This window comes from Polypterus senegalus, chromosome 11 (genome assembly GCF_016835505.1).
Source record: "Polypterus senegalus isolate Bchr_013 chromosome 11, ASM1683550v1, whole genome shotgun sequence".
In the NCBI taxonomy this organism is placed as follows: domain Eukaryota; kingdom Metazoa; phylum Chordata; class Cladistia; order Polypteriformes; family Polypteridae; genus Polypterus; species Polypterus senegalus.
The window spans coordinates 115,957,805-115,976,480 of NC_053164.1; the positions used below are offsets into that span (position 1 = coordinate 115,957,805).

General features: G+C 37.3%; 1 protein-coding gene across 2 annotated transcripts in view; it reads left to right on the forward strand.

Annotated features, from left to right (window-relative positions):
• Positions 1 to 18,676, forward strand: part of LOC120539470 (metastasis-associated protein MTA1-like) — a 335,861-nt gene that overhangs the window by 174,084 nt on the left and 143,101 nt on the right. The window contains exon 6 of one of the 2 annotated variants that reach the window (XM_039769548.1): positions 1,179 to 1,296. In XM_039769548.1, the coding sequence (XP_039625482.1) occupies positions 1,179 to 1,296 (118 nt within the window). The remainder of the gene's footprint in view (positions 1 to 1,178; positions 1,297 to 18,676) is intronic. The other variant, XM_039769549.1, reaches the window with a different exon arrangement.

Genomic DNA, 18,676 nt, shown 5'->3' on the forward strand with positions numbered 1-18,676 from the left:
CATGCACCATAGCAAACTGTTTTACACACTACATACAGCAATTCGCATCCGCAACAAACATGCGTCTTCTTAGATGCTCCTGCAGGAACACAGAAAGTCTACATGAGTCACAGGTGCATCTAGACTGTGCAAAGACGACAACGACTCAAGTGACGAGTTGGAGGTGGGCACATGAGCGATGGCGGTCCGCCAGTTTTCAGTCACAGACGATTGTGTGTTTTCCGTGCATTGTTACAATGTTGCTTTTCTTGCTGATTTATTATATTACCGATTTTTCAAATGTTAATTTTCTCCCTGTGCTTAAAAATCATTAAAAAACCGGCCTGATTATGCGGCGTATGGTACGCCGCAGGTTGGCTAGTTATTTTTATTTGTAACATGGTACAACAATAATACTGAAACACTATAGTATTAATTTGATGGGGGTCATTTTTCTTTACTCCTTTGAACAGGAAAAAGTTTTCACCTGTAGTAAGTTTGAACATTTAGCAGAAAACATATAGTAATTTAGTCATTCTTTTTTATTGTGGTTCAATTAAATATAGAAAGGTCTTTATATTAGTTTAATCTGTGAGTCAAACTATCTCAATCATACTAAAATGTGCCTCTTTTTAGGCTGCAGTAAAAGTATTCTAATTATTTGCTATAGAATTGTTGGTATTAGTTAATGAATAAATTTATCAAGAACAGATGACTTTAATGTGTACTAACAGGAAACACTCACTTGTAAAACTTACTGAACATTTGTACTTTTATTAGTGGATAATACAGTTTTAGCTAATAGAAATGAGTAAGAAATAATTTTCTTAAAAATGTCTTCACTGTTTGCATAATATAATTAAGTTTAAATGAAAATCGTAATGCTTTTCTGGAATATGAGTATTTGGTTTTAAATTGTGCATGTTATAGAGCTCAGATTTCAAAATAAGATTTACTGTAGTTAGTGTTTATAAAATAACTGTGGTCTTTTGTTTCATTTTAAAAATGTATTTATTTTTGGGGAACTTCACACTCAATTCTTATATACATATATGCTTACAGGCAGTACCAAGAGGGCTGTTGAACAGCCTGTTGTAGGACGCAGGGCCCATCTCTGAATGCCTCTTGTCCGTTCTTGTCCATCTTTTTTTTCTTTCTTTCTTTCTTTCTTTTTTCTTTTTTTTTCCTTTTTTTTGTAGGATTGCTTTTTTTACTGTCTGGTTTACGACCCTCAACAGAAGACACTTCTGGCAGACAAGGGGGAAATCAGAGTTGGACCTCGGTTCCAAGCTGACATAACAGATTTACTAAATGAAGGTATTTAATCTTATTTTGTAATACATTATAAATAGTTATTTTTGATAGAACAGAAGTCTCAATTTCCATTATTTTGTCAAACATTCAGTAAGATCACAGTACAAAAAAACAAGACAAATACAATAAAACTATAAATAGATTGATTTATTTATTAGTGAAATGTATCTGTTCACACAATGTAACAAACATGTAAAGATGGACCAGATATACACTGATCTTTTTTTTTTTTACCAATAAACATGAAACAAATTTGTTTAGACAAAGCTAAGATGCAGTGTATACAAATCAAAGACTACATTACAAATTTGTTTAGACAAAGCTAAGATGCAGTGTATACAAATCAAAGACTATATTACAAGAAATGCCAAGAATTATTACACCAGATAAAAGTCCATTAAGAACAGGCATAATGAGTGAACATATATTTTTAAAATTTCAAACTGTGACCAAAACATCCACCCATCCATGAATTTTCTTGACCTGCTTTTTCTATTAAAGCTGCTAGAGTCTGTTGAAATAGTATTAGGTGTAAGGCAGTCATTAACCTCAAATACAATGGTAGTCCATCAAAGAACACTCGCATATACTAATACTGTGACATTTTAGGTGTTACCAGTAAACCTCCTGAACACTTTGCCTTTTTGTGATGCAGGGTTAAATTTGAATGGAATATGCACACAGAATTTGGGAGAATATTGTGACTCGGCTGGAAATCAAGTAAAGGTCCAGGGAAATGTAAGGAATTCCTATTAACTGCAGTAACAGTAAGCAATCCAACCAGAAGATTATCAAAGAAAGAAATTAAATAGATACTTGTTCCCAAGATCCTGTATGAAATAATTGCATGAAAGCATTAATCACAATTAAGTCTGGTTTTCAGAAAATGTCCTTTTTGGATAGGTTTCATTCCTCCGTCCATATTTTTAATACACCTCTTCCAGTGCAAGATGTTGGGGTGATGGAGCCTATTCTGGGAACACTGCGGTAAAAGCAACAATCAGCCCTGGTTGAATCCATTGCCATGCCTATGTAGGCCATTCCAATGCACACAGATATCACCAGCTTAAATACTGACTAACCTGCCAATATGTGTTTTAGCCTTGCACAACCATCAGAGAAAATTGCATCTCTAATGCAAGAAACATTAAGTTCTATGAATAGGCAATGCAGCCTGATGTATTGGCATACTGTGGATGAAAATTGTATGAATTTTTATTCATGTATGAAATATTCCTATACGATAAAATACAGTACAGTTTATTTTTGTATAGCCCAAAATCACACAAGAAGTGCCACAATGGGCTTTAACATGCCCTTTTGATAGTCCCCCACCTTGACTCTCTAAGAAGACAAGGAAAAACTTCCAACAATAAACTTGTAGGGAAAAAAAATGGAAGAAACCTTGGGAAAGACAGTTCAAAGAGAGACCTCTTTCCAGGTAGGTAAATATAATATACAGAACAGAACACAGGTAATTCTCAATACAATATAACAGTGCAATAGAAATATTATGAGTACAGAAAAGAATTCAGCAGTAGATGATATTACATAATACTGTTTGGATTTGTTCAAAGTGTCCTGGAGACCTCGGCCATCAAGTTGCCTCCCCCTATTGGCAATTCCACAGCTGAGTCAGTGCTGGACCAGCAAATCTGATGAAAGGACACCTCTACCAGATAATTCTTGCAATCCCCTATCAGAGATGACTTTACCTTAGGCAGGCAAAACAACTTGGCAGTAGGGCAATGACACCAAGTGCCACATTTGAGCACCAACAAGAGGAACAGAATAGGTGAGGGTTAATAAAAAATTATAACTATCATATTACTTATGTTTTAGTGCTAATGACTAACAACAGAGATGCAGTATGTACAGTTAATCAGCAGCTTTAGTCAGGATATGCCAAACTGAAGTATTGAATCTTCAGCTTGGATTTGAAAGCTGAGATGGAAGGGGCACCTCTGATAGTAACAGGCAAACCATTCCACAGTTTAGGGGACCTGTAACTTTTAATGTACGTTCTGGTTTGTAAGTCGTGATAAGTTCATATAAGTAAGGCGGACCTTGGCCATTTAAATCTTCAAAAGGAGGATTTGTAAATCTGCCCTAAACTTAACAGGGAGCCAGTATAAGGATTTAAGAACTGGAGTTATGTGTTCGTATTTTCTTGTTCTTGTAATAATTCTTACAGCAGCATTTTGGATTAACTGGAAGCTGTATAAAGAACAGTTTGAACATCTATTGAACACCAAATTCAATCAATCAATCAACATTTATTTATATAGCACATATTCATACAAAAAAATTTAGCTCAAAGTGTTTTACAAAATGAATAGAAAAATAGAAGACACAATAAAAAATAAACATAAGTCAATATTAATTAACATAGAATAAGAATAAGGTCCGATGGCCAGGGTGGACAGAAAAAACAAAAAAAACTCCAAAGGCTGGAGAAAAAAAATAAAATCTGTAGGGGTTCCAGACCAAGAGACCGCCCAGTCCCCTCTGGGCAATCTACCTAACATAAGTCAAACAGTCCTCTTTGTATTTAGGATTTTCATGGAAGGACCTGATGATGATGGTCACATAGACTTCTGGCTTTCAGTCCATCAATGTTAGTGCATCATGATGCTTTGAGTAGGTGGTGGTGGAAAAAGAGAAACAGAAGAGAGAGTAGGAGTCAGTATGGATTTTGGAGCCACTGTGAATAGTTATTATGAAGAATTGAACATACAGAGTATCAGTATTAAGTTAAAGTGAAGTTATAAAAAGGCCATGTTAAAGTAATGTGTTTTCAGCAGTGTTTTAAAGTGCTCTACTGTATTTGCCTGGCGAATTCCTATTGGCAGGCTATTCCAGATTTTAGGTGCATAACAGCAGAAGGCCGCCTCACCACTTCTTTTAAGTTTAGCTTTTGGAATTATAAGGAGACACTCATTTGAAGATCTAAGGTTACGATTTGGAATATAACGTGTCAGGCATTCCGTTATATAAGATGGAGCGAGATTATTTAAGGCTTTATAAACCATAAGCAGTATTTTAAAGTCAATCCTGAATGACACAGGCAACCAGTGTAGTGACATCAAAACTGGAGAAATGTGTTCGGATTTTCTTTTCCCAGTTAGGATTCTAGCAGCTGCATTCTGCACTCGTTGCAAGTGATTTATGTCTTTTTTGGGTAGTCCTGAGAGGAGTGCGTTACAGTAATCTAGTCTACTGAAAACAAAAGCGTGAATTAATTTCTCCGCATCTTTCAATGATATAAGAGGTCTAACTTTAGCTATGTTTCTTAAGTGAAAAAATGCTGTCCAAGTGGTCTGATGAATATGCGATTTAAAATTCAGATTACAGTCAACGGTTACCCCTAAATTTTTTACTTCCGTCTTAACTTTCAATTCTAGTGCATCAAGTTTATTTCTGATAACCTCACTGAATCCATTATTGCCAATTACTAAAATTTCAGTTTTCTCTTTATTTAGTTTGAGAAAATTACTATTCATCCATTCAGAAATACCAGTAAGACATTGCGTTAGTGTATCGAAAGAGTCGGAGTCATCAGGTGCTATAGATAAGTTAAAAATTGCAGTTGCCAATCCTACTAGAAATAAATGCATGAATTAATTTCTCAGAATCCTGCTTATTTAGAAAATTCCTTAATTTCCCAACATTTTTAAGATGGAAGAAACATGATTTATACAACTTAGTTATGTGCACTTTAAATGACATACTAGAATCAAAGATAACTCCTAGATTGCAGGATGATTCAGTAAAAGTAATGCTGATTCCAACTGAATTAAATGATGACAAAATATTGTTGCAATCAGCATCACTCTCTCCAGTAATTAACATCTTTGTTTTATCTGTAAAATGGTAAATGGCCTGTATTTGATATAGCGCCTAACTAGAGTTCAAGAACCCCCCTAGGCGCTTTACAACACAACAGTCATTCACCCATTCACACACACATTTATACGCTGGTGATGATAAGCTACTATGTAGCCACAGCTGCCCTGGGGCACACTGACAGAAGTGAGGCTGCCGAACACTGGCGCCACCAATCCTTCCGACCACCACCAGCAGGCAAGGTAGGTTAAGTGTCTTGCCCAAGGACACAACAGCTGCATTCTCATGCCGGGAGCCAGGATCAAACCTGCGACCCTCTGATTGCTGGACCACCCGCTCTACCCACTGAGCTACTGCTGCCCCATCTGTGTTTAAAGACAAGTACTGTAGTTCTCATCCATCCACTCATATAATTCACTAACACTACTAATTAAAGACAACATCTGAGAAACTTCATTTGGTCTTAAAGAAAGGTACAACTGGGTGTCATATGTGTACGAATGAAAATTAACTTTATGTTTCCTAATGATAGATCACAGTGGAAGCATGCAAAGTGAAAACAGTAAAGGTCCCAGTACTGAGCCTTGCAGAACACTATATCTCAGTTTTGTGTAAAAGTATGGAGTACTGTCAGCACATTTCTCTACATACTGGGATCGATTTGATAAGTATAAGACTTAAACCAGGCAAGGACAGTGCCTGTAAGCCACTAGCCTGTGCAGTAAAATGGAATGTTCTTGTAATTAACATGATATTAGTGCCTTGACAAAAAGAACATTGCAAATTGCTGTCCTTGCTGGACATATAACTTGAAAGAAAAAATACTGGCAAAAATCCAACTTTTAGGAGACCTACCTGATCTGAGAGATACCTAGGTATAACCTGGTGGTGATCATAAAAATGTCTATGAAAATATAATAATCCCTCATTTTACAAAGATGCCTGAAATTAGACATAAAAGTATTTAAATAAAATTAAAATACTTTGTGGTAAAATGGGAAAATAGTATTATTTTGCAGATTTTGCAAAATTTTTAAAATGTTGAATTTTCATTGTTAGTTTCACGTAAGCTTTGGAATAGCTGTCTAGTTAACCTGTTTTACATATCTTTTTTGAACGAAAAATTACTTTCTTTACTTTTTTGGTCTACAGAGTTATAAAATATCAAATTAGGATCCTGATATGATTTAATTTGACTTGTAACTGGAGTTATATTTAACCTTTTAAGGATATGTATTTAGGTAGCATGCTATTGTAAATCATTGTAGCCTGGTTACTGTTAATGTGCAGTTTTTACATTTTTCCTGTAATTGTGTGGGTTTTTCTTCAAGCTTCTGTGGGTACTCTGGGTTTTTTGCTTCATCCTGAAAATGTTCATGTGAGGATAAATGAAAATAAATGGGCCCTATTGGTGTTTGTGCGCAAGTCCTGTGTTGGGGTCCCATTCAGCTATAGTACATGCAGTGTGCCGGGTGCTGCTAGTACAGAAATATAGAAGTTTGAATTTTCCATTAGATAAACAATTTGCCTAATGATTATAGTGATATTTGTTAAAGAATGTTGTTTCATCCATTTTTATAACCTACTTTTTTAAGTTAGAGTGTCATGGGCATCTAAAGCATAGCCTGATAGCATCAAGTAAAAGGCAGAAACTATTAATGAATACAACCCCAGTCCATCATAAGACCTACCGTACACACATCCCAAGCCAATCATGACTTGCCAGTTGACATAATGTGCAAATTTTATGGGTTGTACCAGTAAGTAACTGAAGAAAATTTATAGGGATAATGTGCAAAATCCATACAGAAAGCAACTGGTCTGGGAATCAAACTTTGATGCCTGTTGAGCTGTGGCAATAGCATCTACAATTACACCACAGTGTCTCCAAAACATATCCTGTTACTGGTATAATCATTAATTATATTAACAAGGATGCTTTTCGTATTGTCTGTATTATCCACTATCTTAAACATTTCTCATTAAGAGTCACATCAAAAGGAGCCCTTCTTGTCTGTGAAAAAATAAACAATACTAGAAATGTCTGAATTATTAGAGTAAGTGGACTGCCAAACCATGTAATTAAATAAAGAAAAATGTATCATTAACAGCAAGAATTGGCTTTTAATTTTATAACATTAGCTGCAGTGAAACCAGTGACCTTGAGACCTGTGAGCAGAATACTTTTTGACCTGGACTAGTTCAGTACTTATTGTTATCTGGCAGTTGGTATAAGAAAATAAATACAAAGCTATTTAGGTTTTAAAATCTTAAAAAGCAAGTCAGTTAAAAATAAAGGCAATAAAGTATGTTTCACTAGTGACAATCATTAATTATTAATTTAAAAAGAGGGTGGAATAAAACCCCACAACCACTATGGCTCTCTGGATACTGATTTTGAGACTTCCTTTCTAGGGTGTGGGGCAAACGCCTTGATAATCTCATTTGCAGAGTTGCAAAAGAACTTTCATGCCTGGCAGAAAACCAGCAGAGATTAACTAACTGAGGGTGGTGCTGTCATTGATCTTGGTATAGCCTGTCATTCCTAGCTTGAACAAGCCTGAACAAGAAAAATACAGAGACTAAGAACATTCCTAGAAAAATTTTGACTTAAATTATTGTGTCAGTCCATCCTGACATGTTGCCACTGTGGTACATTGCTTTCTTTTCTGTAGTTTAAACACTACTGATTACATCTGTGGTATCTCAAAATATTACATTTTAAACATGTTATTTACAGTAGACATAACTAACTCTACTTATTTAGGTACTTTTTGCAGTTTATTAAGGAAGTATCATTTGTAAAATGTACATGACAGTTGCCTGTTAGCATCCTGTGAGACACAGAACTCTCAGAACAAACTGTTGCTGTTTATGAAAACTTCCAAAGAATTTTAGATGTGTAACATAGTTACATACATCAACTTTTGTATGGACATTGTAGTTCCAGTAAGAACAGTATGCTGCTGTGCTAACAACAAGCCGTGGATTACAAGTGACATCAAGGGCCTTTTGAACCAGAAGAAAAGGGCTTTTAAAGGCAGTGATCAGCATGAGCTGAAGCATGTGCAGAAGGAACTCTGAGTCCAGCTCAGTGCGGAGAAGAAGCAGTACAGGAGAAAGTTGGAGCAGAAGTTGCAGACTAACTGCACTAAGGAAGTGTGGGATGGGATGAAGATCATCACTGGCTGCAGCTCGAAGCGGGGTGCCACCATCGAGAGAGATGTGGAGAGAGCAAACCAGATGAACAACTTCTTTAACAGGTTTGAGCACCCTAACCCACTGTCACCTCGGAGTACTGCACCCTCCACCCATCCTTCTGCTGATACCAGCATAGGAGAGACATCCCCACCCACAATTACAGCAGCCCAGATAAGCAGAGAGCTGAGGAGACATGTGAGGAAGACCATGGAGTGGCTGCTGCTTCACCAGCTGAGGCCACAGGTCCGCCATGCCCTCGACCCTCTGCAGTTTGCATAACAGGAGAAGGTGGGAGCGGAGGATGCCATCATCTACAGTATATGCTACACCGATCCCTCTCCCACTTGGACAGAGGCAGTGGTGCTGTAAGAATTATGTTTCTGGACTTCTCTAGCACCTTCAACACCATCCGACCTCTGCTCCTTAGGGACAAGCTGACAGAGATGGGAGTAGATTCATACCTGGTGGCATGGATCGTGGACTGTCTTATAGACAGTCCTCAGTATATGCGTCTTGGGAACTGCAGGTCTGACATTGTGGTCAGCAACACAAGAGCGCCGCAGGGGAATGTACTTTCTCCGGTCCTGTTCAGCCTATATACATCGGACTTCCAATACAACTCGGAGTCTTGCCACGTTCAAAATTTCCCTGACGACACTGCTATCATGGGCTGCATCAGGAGTGGGCAGGAGGAGGAGTATAGGAACCTATTCAAGGACTTTGTTAAAGGGTGCGACTCAAATCAAACAGTATCATGTGCAGACAGAGGAGCAGCTTCAGTGGCAGACTGCTGTCACTGCCCTGCTCCACTGACAGACTGAGGAGATCGTTCCTCCCCCACACTATGCAACTCTTCAATTCCACCCGAAGGGGTAAACGTTAACATTATACAAAGTTATTGTCTGTTTTACCTGCATTTTTATTACTCTTTGATTTTATATTGTTTTTATCAGTATGCTGCTGCTGGAGTATGTGAATTTCCCCTTGGGAATCTATCTATCTAAATCTATCTATCTATCTATCTATCTATCTATCTATTAGCAAAGGAGAATGCAGTAAAATGTTTGACTCTGAATGTGACATTGGACTGTTGCTACATTTCTTTCAGCTAATAGCAAATAGGCAACTATTTGGATGACATACTGTAAATATTTACAAGTCTTGATATAGAATACAAGTTAATACATACTGTATCACTATACGTCACATGTTTCCGTTATTTCAAAGGACTATGGTTTATTGTTCAGAATTTTTGTTAACAACTATGATATAATGTGTTAACTACAGTAATCCCTCGCTATATCGCGCTTCGACTTTCGCTGCTTCACTCTATCGCGGATTTTAAATGTAAGCACATCTAAATATATATCACGGATTTTTCGCTGGTTCGCGGCTTTCTGCGGAAAATGGGTCTTTTAATTTATGGTACATGCTTCCTCAGTTTGTTTGCCCAGTTGATTTCATACAAGGGACGCTATTGGCGGATGGCTTAGAAGCTACCCAATCAGAGCATGTATTACATATTAACTAAAACTCCTCAATGATATAAGATATGCTTCCCACGCGGTGCTTGATTTTTTGCTTCTCTCTATCTCTCTCACTCTCTCTGCCTGATGGAGGGGGTGTGAGCAGAGGGGCTGTTTGCACAGAGGACACGGACACTCCTCTACAAAATCCTGCTTTATCGCGGTGCTTCTGCATACTTAAAAGCACGTATTGATTTTTTGATTGTTTGTTTTTCTTAGCAAGTGCTCTCTCTGACATTCTCTTCTCCTGACGGCGTTCCTTTGAAGAGAAGATATGTTTGCATTCTTTTAATTGTGAGAAAGAACTGTCATCTCTGTCTTGTCATGGAGCACAGTTTAAACTTTTGACTAAAGGGTGTTATTTCATGTCTAGAGGGCTCTAATAATGTTAACAGTGTGGGAGAGCTTATAAGGGCTTAAAATATATACAAATAACTATACAAACATATGGTTTCTACTTCGCGGATTTTCACCTATCGCGGGGGGGTCTGGAACGCAACCCCCGCGATCGAGGAGGGATTACTGTATACATTTACACTATAAACAAAACTTCATGATAAATGATTTATTATAATAATCTCTTGTGGAATACACTACTGTGTAATGTGATGGACCTAATACTGTCTATAAGTTTCTATTTTTAATACAAACATTTAGGCTTTTTAGTAATCTTCATATTCTTCATTAGAGTAATTTCTAAGCAGATAAGATACTTTAAAGAGGTTTGGGTAATGGAATTATTTATTATTAGAAATTATTAAAAGAATGAATAATCTATTTAAAAAGAGATTTGGTTAGTGGAATTATTAATTTTATAAGATATTAAAAGACAGAGATACAAAATATGTGGAAAGCTTTATTTATGGTTCATTCTTACGTTCAGAAAATACTACAACGCTGTATAATTCTGATCAAAATCTAATGACTCTTCATAGGCATTTTCATTCTTCTTCATTCTCTTTTTACTGTGGTTTAGTAAAGAACACCAAAAATGAACAGTGTGTTTAATTTAGATTTCTGTTAAAAAAAGCTAGTCTAGTCTATCTATTGATTCAATATAATAGGGCACATTGCTGATATTAATTAGGCCACACTTGTATATTCTTCACTGTCTTTTCATTGTACTGAATAGGATCAAGAAGTTCTACAATATTGCATTCAATCATAGAATTAAAAATAAATCAGGCAAATAAACTATTAGTTTTAATAAACTCTGTGAAGATATAGTAGAGTTAAAACCTGTTACACTTTCATTATTTCAAAATAGGCTTCCAGAAACCGGTCAGTTTCCTTTCCCTACACAAGGCAAGATAATCATGAACACTGTTGCTTTAAGAATTATTCTGTATTGTTTAATTTTTAATAAAACTTACATTCAGGAATATTCATATTAAGTCGGGATGTATTTTCAAGTATGTCATTAGCATGTGTAGTCATCATCAATAAATTGCATATGTGGCCTGCAGCATACAGTAATCCCTCCTCGATCATGGGGGTTGCGTTCCAGAACTCCCCGCAATAGGTGAAAATCCGCGAAGTAGAAACCATATGTTTGTATGGTTATTTTTATATATTTTAAGCCCTTAGAAACTCTCCCACACTGTTTATAAATATTCTCTGCACAGTTATACAGTAAACCCTCGTTTATCGAGCTTAATCCGCTTCAGACAGATAAATGAATTTCCACGAAGTAGGATTCTTTATTTATAAATCTAATATTTTCGCAGTTAGAGCACAGAAAACCTGTTTACGACCTTCTAAATACGTTTTTTAACATTATTAGAGCCCTCTAGACATGAAAGGACACCCTTTAGTCAAAAGTTTAAACTGTGCTCCATGACAAGACAGAGATGACAGTTCTTTCTCACAATTAAAAGGATGCAAACATATCTTCCTCTTCAAAGGAGTGCTGTCGGGAGCAGAGAATGTCAGAGAGAGAGAGAAAAGTAAACAAGCAAAAATCAACAGGGCTTTTAAGTTACCGAAGCACCGCAATAAAGCGGCCGCAATGAAGGGATCAATGTGAAAATAGTCTTTCAGCATTTTTTAGAGGCTTGTCCATATCTTCTAAGCAAACAGCCTCTGTGCAAACAGCCCCTCTACTCACACCCACTCCGTTATAAGCAGAGAATGTCAGAGAGAGTGAGAGAAACAGAGAAAATCAAAAATCAGTACGGGCTGTTAGAGCTTTGAAGTGTGTGAAGCACCGCGTGGGAACCATATCGTATATCAATTGAGGAGTTTTATTTAATACGTAATACGTTCTCTGATTGGGCGGCTTCTCAGCCATCCGCCAATAGCGTCCCTGGTATGAAATCAACTGGGCAAACAAACTGAGGAAGCATGTACCATAAATTAAAGGCCCATTGTCCTCAGAAATCCACGAACCAGCAAAAAATCTGTGATATATATTTAGATATGCTTACATTTAAAATCCGCGATGGAGTGAAGCCGCGAAAGTCGAAGCGCAATATAGCGAGGGATCACTGTATTCATTTCATGTGCCTACAGTTAATTATATCCATATAAGAACCTGCTGTACTTGATACTACATAGAAGCTATATACTATGAGATGTTCCTGTCATTGCACCATGCATCAGTAGTTTTTTTTTTAAATTACATTACATCAGTATTCTGCGGTGGGCTGGCACCCTGCCTGGGATTTGTTCCTGCCTTGCGCCCTGTGTTGGCTGGGATTGGCTCCAGCAGAACCCTGTGACCCTGTGTTTGGATATAGCGGGTTGGAAAATGACTGACTTTTGACGACTGTATACCTATTTCTTCCTGTGTCTTTGCAAATCAAACCAGTACTTTTTGTAATAACTTGTAAACAGTCTTAAAATATTGGATTGTCAATGACAAGATGTATCTTGGATCAAAAATAGCAGTTGACTTTTAGTTCCCTGGACTTGCAAAGATCATACAAGTAACAACATTACATAAACATAATAACATAGCATTCACAAACCGACTTAATCCAATTCATCTTCATGAGGAAGTCAGAACCAACACCAGCAACATCAGGCTCAAAGTACAAGCTAATCCTAGATGGGGTAACAGAAATTCAAATCCAGGACACTAGAGCTTTGAGACAGAAGGGCTGATTTGTAAAAGTAATTATGTATCAGATTAAATGATGGCTTCAAACTTAAATAAATGTACATGTATATAATTTAACTGTATATTACATTGGAAAAAGGCAAGATTTATCTTTATGAAAACTCTTAAGTGAATTAGGGGAGTTTAAAGTATTGGCATCTTTTCCATTGTATAAAATGGTATTTATGTACCTAGGTATGTTTTTTCTGTCTGTTACTGTTTTACAAGTATAAAATAACTAGACTGACAGAAAATGGAACAGTAGGTAGTAACAGTATTTTGTTTTGACTCTAGGTAAGGCAGGGCAACATAACACAAAGCAGTAGGCTTTATAGAGCAACATAGATAGAAGCCATGACACAACTGAACCATTTATTAATGGTTTATGATATCAGCACAGTTGTCTACTAATTATACAATACAATACATACAATTTATTTTTGTATAGCCCAAAATCACACAAGATGTACCGTAATGGGCTTTAACAGGCCCTGCATCTTGACAGCCCCTCAGCCTTGACTCTCTAAGAAGACAAGGAAAAACTCCCAAAAAATAAAAAACCCTACTAGTGAAAAAATGGAAGAAACCTTGGGAAAGGCAGTTCAAAAAGATACCCCTTTCCAGGTAGGTTGAGCGTGCAGTGGGTGTCAAAGAGAAGGGGGTCGATACGATACAATACACAGAACAAAACTCAAGCAATCCTCAATACAGTATAACAGTAAAATAAAAATATTACAAGTACACAGCAGAATTTAACAGTAGATGATATCACACAATATGATTTTGATTTGTTTAACGTCCTTTAGACCACAGCCATCAAGCTGCCTCCCCCAATTGGCCATGCCACAGCTGGGATACCGCTGGGCCAGCCAATCTGATGAAAGGACCCCTCTACCCAACGATTCCTGTGATCCTCCATCAGAGATGACTTTACCTTAGGCAGGCAAAAACACTTAGGAGGTGGGCAGTGGCACCAAGTGCCACATTTGAGTACCAAGAAGAGAAACAGAATAGGTGAGGATTAGTAACAAATTCTAACTTATCTTTTTATTTGTGTTTTAGTGCTAATTACCATCAAAAGATATGCAGTCTGTACAGTTAATTAGCAGCTCTAGTTAGGATAAGCTAAACTGAAGTAGTGAGTCTTCAGCTGGGATTTGAAACCTGAGACTGAAGGGGCATCTCTTATAGTAGCAGGCAGACCATTCCACAGTTTAGGGGCCCTGTAACTCAAAGCTCAACGTCTCACTGTTATTTTATTAATCCTTGGAATCATAAGCAGATCAGCATCTTGAGATCTTAATGTGCGCTCTGGTTTGTAATTCATGATAAGTTCAGACAAATAAGCCTGACCGTGGCCATTTAATGCATTATATGTTAAAAGGAGGAGTTTGAAATCTGCCCTAAACTTAACTGGGAGCCAGTGTAAGGATTTAAGAACTGAAGTTATGTTTGTATTTTCTTGTTCTTGGATTAACTGGAGGCTGTACTGTATAAAGAACAATTTGAATATCTAGTGAACACAGCATTGCAGTAGTCAATCCTTATAGAAATAAATGCATGAATTAATTTCTCAGAATCCTGTTTATTTAGAAAGCGCCTTAATTTCCCAACATTTTTAAAATGGAAGAAAATGATTTAGACAACTTTATAATATGCATTTTAAATGACATGCTAGAGTCAAAGATAACTCCTAGATTGCGGGCTGATTCAGTAAAATTAATGGTGATTCTAACTGAGCTAAATGATGACAAAATATTGTTGTGATTAGCGTCATTCTCTCCAATAATTAACATCTGTTTTATCGGTGTTTTAAAGATAGGTAGTTCTCATCCATCCACTCCTTTAATTCACTAGCACAACTAATTAAAGACAACATTGGAGAAACTTAATTTGATCTAAAAGAAAGTTATAACTGGGTGTCAGCCGCATACGAGTGAAAATTAACATGTTTCCTAATGATAGATCCCAGTGGAAGCATGTAAAGTGAAAACAGTACTGAGCCCTGTGGGATTCCATATTTCACTTCTGTGTATAATGATGGAGTACTGTCAACACATTTCTGTACATATTGAAATTGATTTGATCAATAAAAACTAAACCAAGTGAGCACAGTGCCTGTAAGCCCAACATCATTTTCTAGCCTGTGCAGTAAAATGGAATGGTCAGTAGTGTCAAATGCTGCGCTTAAGTCTAACAAAATAATTACAGTGGAGTTTCCTTCATCAGAGGATATCAGAATGTCTTTTACAACACGCGTTAGTGCCATTTCTGTACTATGACCAGTGCGGAAACCAGACTGGAATTTCTCAAATAAATTGGAATGTGTAAGGTGTGACTGAAGCTGAATGATGACTACTTTTTCTAGTATTTTGGAGAGAAAGGGTAAATTTGAAATTGGCTTATTGTTATTAAGAATATGTGGGTCTAGGTCTGACATTTTAAGTAATGGTTTAATGACTGGCACTTTTAGTGCATCAGGTACTGTGCCATGCCATAATGTTGATTGCTAAGAATAGGCGCTGCAAGAACATCCATTGCACTTTTTACTAGTTTTGTTGGCACTGGATTTTAGAAATTAAATTTAAGACTTCCTGTTCAGTTACAAGACTAAAATTTAAGTGTTGAATGCAACGTGAGACACGGTCTGCCAAGCTAGTATGTGGTTTGCACTGTGATGCTGAGATCTAGGATTTTAGATTTTTAATTTTCTCATTAAAGAAGATCATAAAGTCTGTACTGCTAATATCTGTTGGTACTTTACACTGTAGATCTGAATTCCCATTTGTTTGTCTAAACAGTACCCAAAGATTTTTATTATTGCTGTCGATTATTGTAGAATAGTATTCTGAACGAGCTTTAAAGAGAGCTTTTTTACATTTTTTAACACTCTCTGTCCATGCAATTTGAAAGACATGCAGCTTTATTGTTCTCCATCTGCGCTCCAGTCGTGAACAATGAATATGGAAGTCTAGCACTATAATTATGTTGGAATCTGCTTAAATATTTAAAATGAATGCCTGAAAGAATGTGAAGTTGCCTAAATTTTTTGAAGCGATTTGCATTTCGTTACAATGAATTATTCCAAGGCCTCCTCCTTGACCAGAATCTTTAGACTTATGCAGGAATGAGTATTCATTTGGTGACGCCTCAACTAGGGGAACAGTGTCAGATTTACTAAACCAGGTTTCAGTGAGAAGACACAGATCAGATTTTGCATTTAAAGTGGTGTGAAAACTATTTGCCCCCTTCCTAATTTCTTATTCTTTTGCATGTTGGTCACACAAAATGTTTCTGATCATCAAACACATTTAACCATTAGTCAAATATAACACAAGTAAACACAAAATGCAGTTTTAAATGATGGTTTTATTATTTAGGGAGAAAAAATCCAAACCTACATGGCCCTGTGTGAAAAAGTAATTGCCCCCTTGTTAAAAATCACCTAACTGTGGTGTATCACACCTGAGTTCAATTTCCGTAGCCACCCCCAGGCCTGATTACTGCCACACCTGTTTCAATCAAGAAATCACTTAAATAAGAGCTGCCTGACACAGAGAAGTAGACCAAAAGCACCTCAAAAGCTAGACATCATGCCAAGATCCAAAGAAATTCAGGAACAAATGAGAACAGAAGTAATTGAGATCTATCAGTCTGGTAAAGGTTATAAAGCCATTTCTAAAGCTTTGGGACTCCATTGAACCACAGTGAGAGCCATTATCCACAAATGGCAAAAACATGGAACAGTGGTGAACCTTCCCAGGAGTGGCCGGCCGACCAAAATTACCCCAAGAGCGCAGAGACGACTCATCCGAGAGGTCACAAAGACGCCAGGACAACGTCTAAAGAACTGCAGGCCTCACTTGCCTCAATTAAGGTCAGTGTTCACGACTCCACCATAAGAAAGAGACTGGGCAAAACGGCCTGCATGGCAGATTTCCAAGACGCAAACCACTGTTAAGCAAAAAGAACATTAGGGCTCGTCTCAATTTTGCTAAGAAACATCTCAATGATTGCCAAGACTTTTGGGAAAATACCTTGTGGACTGATGAGACAAAAGTTGAACATTTTGGAAGGCAAATGTCCGTTACATCTGGCGAAAAGAAACACAGCATTTCATAAAAGAACATCATACCAACAGTAAAATATGGTGGTGGTAGTGTGATGGTCTGGGGTTGTTTTGCTGCTTCAGGACCTGGAAGGCTTGCTGTGGTAGATGGAACCATGAATTCTACTGTCTACCAATAAAAATCCTGAAGGAGAATGTCCGGCCATCTGTTCGTCAACTCAAGCTGAAGCGATCTTGGGTGCTGCAACAGGACAATGACCCAAAACACACCAGCAAATCCACCTCTGAATGGCTGAAGAAAAACAAAATGAAGACTTTGGAGTGGCCTAGTCAAAGTCCTGACCTGAATCCAATTGAGATGCTATGGCATGACCTTAAAAAGCGGTTCATGCTAGAAAACCCTCAAATAAAGCTGAATTACAACAATTCTGCAAAGATGAGTGGGCCAACATTCCTCCAGAGAGATGTAAAAGACTCATTGCAAGTTATCGCAAACACTTGATTGCAGTTATTGCTGCTAAGGGTGGCCCAACCAGTTATTAGGTTCAGGGGCAATTACTTTTCACACAGGGCCATGTAGGTTTGGATTTTTTTCTCCCTAAATAATAAAACCATCATTTAAAACTGCATTTTGTGTTTACTTGTGTTATATTTGACTAATGGTTAAATGTGTTTGATGATCAGAAACATTTTGTGTGACAAACATGCAAAAGAATAAGAAATCAGGAAGGGGGCAAATAGTTTTTCACACCACTGTAATATAATATAATTTGCCAAAATAGCTTTACTTCCCAGAGAGCGAATGTTCAATAAGCAGCATTTCTTTCTGAAATGCTGATATAATTTTTGTTTTAATTTGAGGTAAATTTCTATTACAGGTGCCCCTGGTGGAGGGTCTGGTTTTATCTCTTGGTCTAATTATACACTTTTTTTTGGCTATCAAGTAATTTAAGGTCTGTATCATGACTAAATTTACTGGGTGCCCCACAACAGGAATTCTGGGTAACAGCTTTTGGAAAGTAACAGGTATGATAAACAACAACTTGTGGTTTAAGATCACATGACTGTGACCTGGATGGTGCTTTAATCAGTCAGCCAGGCAGTTTTGCTGTCATATTTTGGGATAATACATAAAATCCACGCCTTTCCCAAAAATCATCCCAGTTGTTCACAAAGGCTATGCTTTTATGTGCACACCAGGTTTCTAGCCGGCAGTGAAGGGAACACTGTGAAGAGTGTTTTGGAGGTGAAAAGATTGTCAGACAGAGTAATGATATGAAGCTGGAAATTGGAGGTGTAATGATGAATGTTGCTAGTGCATATGTCCAGCAACTTGGGTGTGCAATGGATGAGAAAGAAGATTTCTGGAGTGAGTTGGATGAAGTGATGAACAGTGTACCCAAGGGACAGAAAGTGGTGATTGGAGTGAATTTCAATGGGCATGTTGGAGAAGGGAACAGAGGAGATGAAGAGGTGATGGGTAGGTATGGTGACAAGGAGAGGAATGAAGAAAGTCAGAGGATAGTGGATTTTGCCAAAAGGATGGACATGGCTGTGGTGAATATGTATTTTAAGAAGAGGGAGGAACATAGGGTGATGTACAAGAGTGGAGGAAAATGCACACAGGTGGATTACATCCTA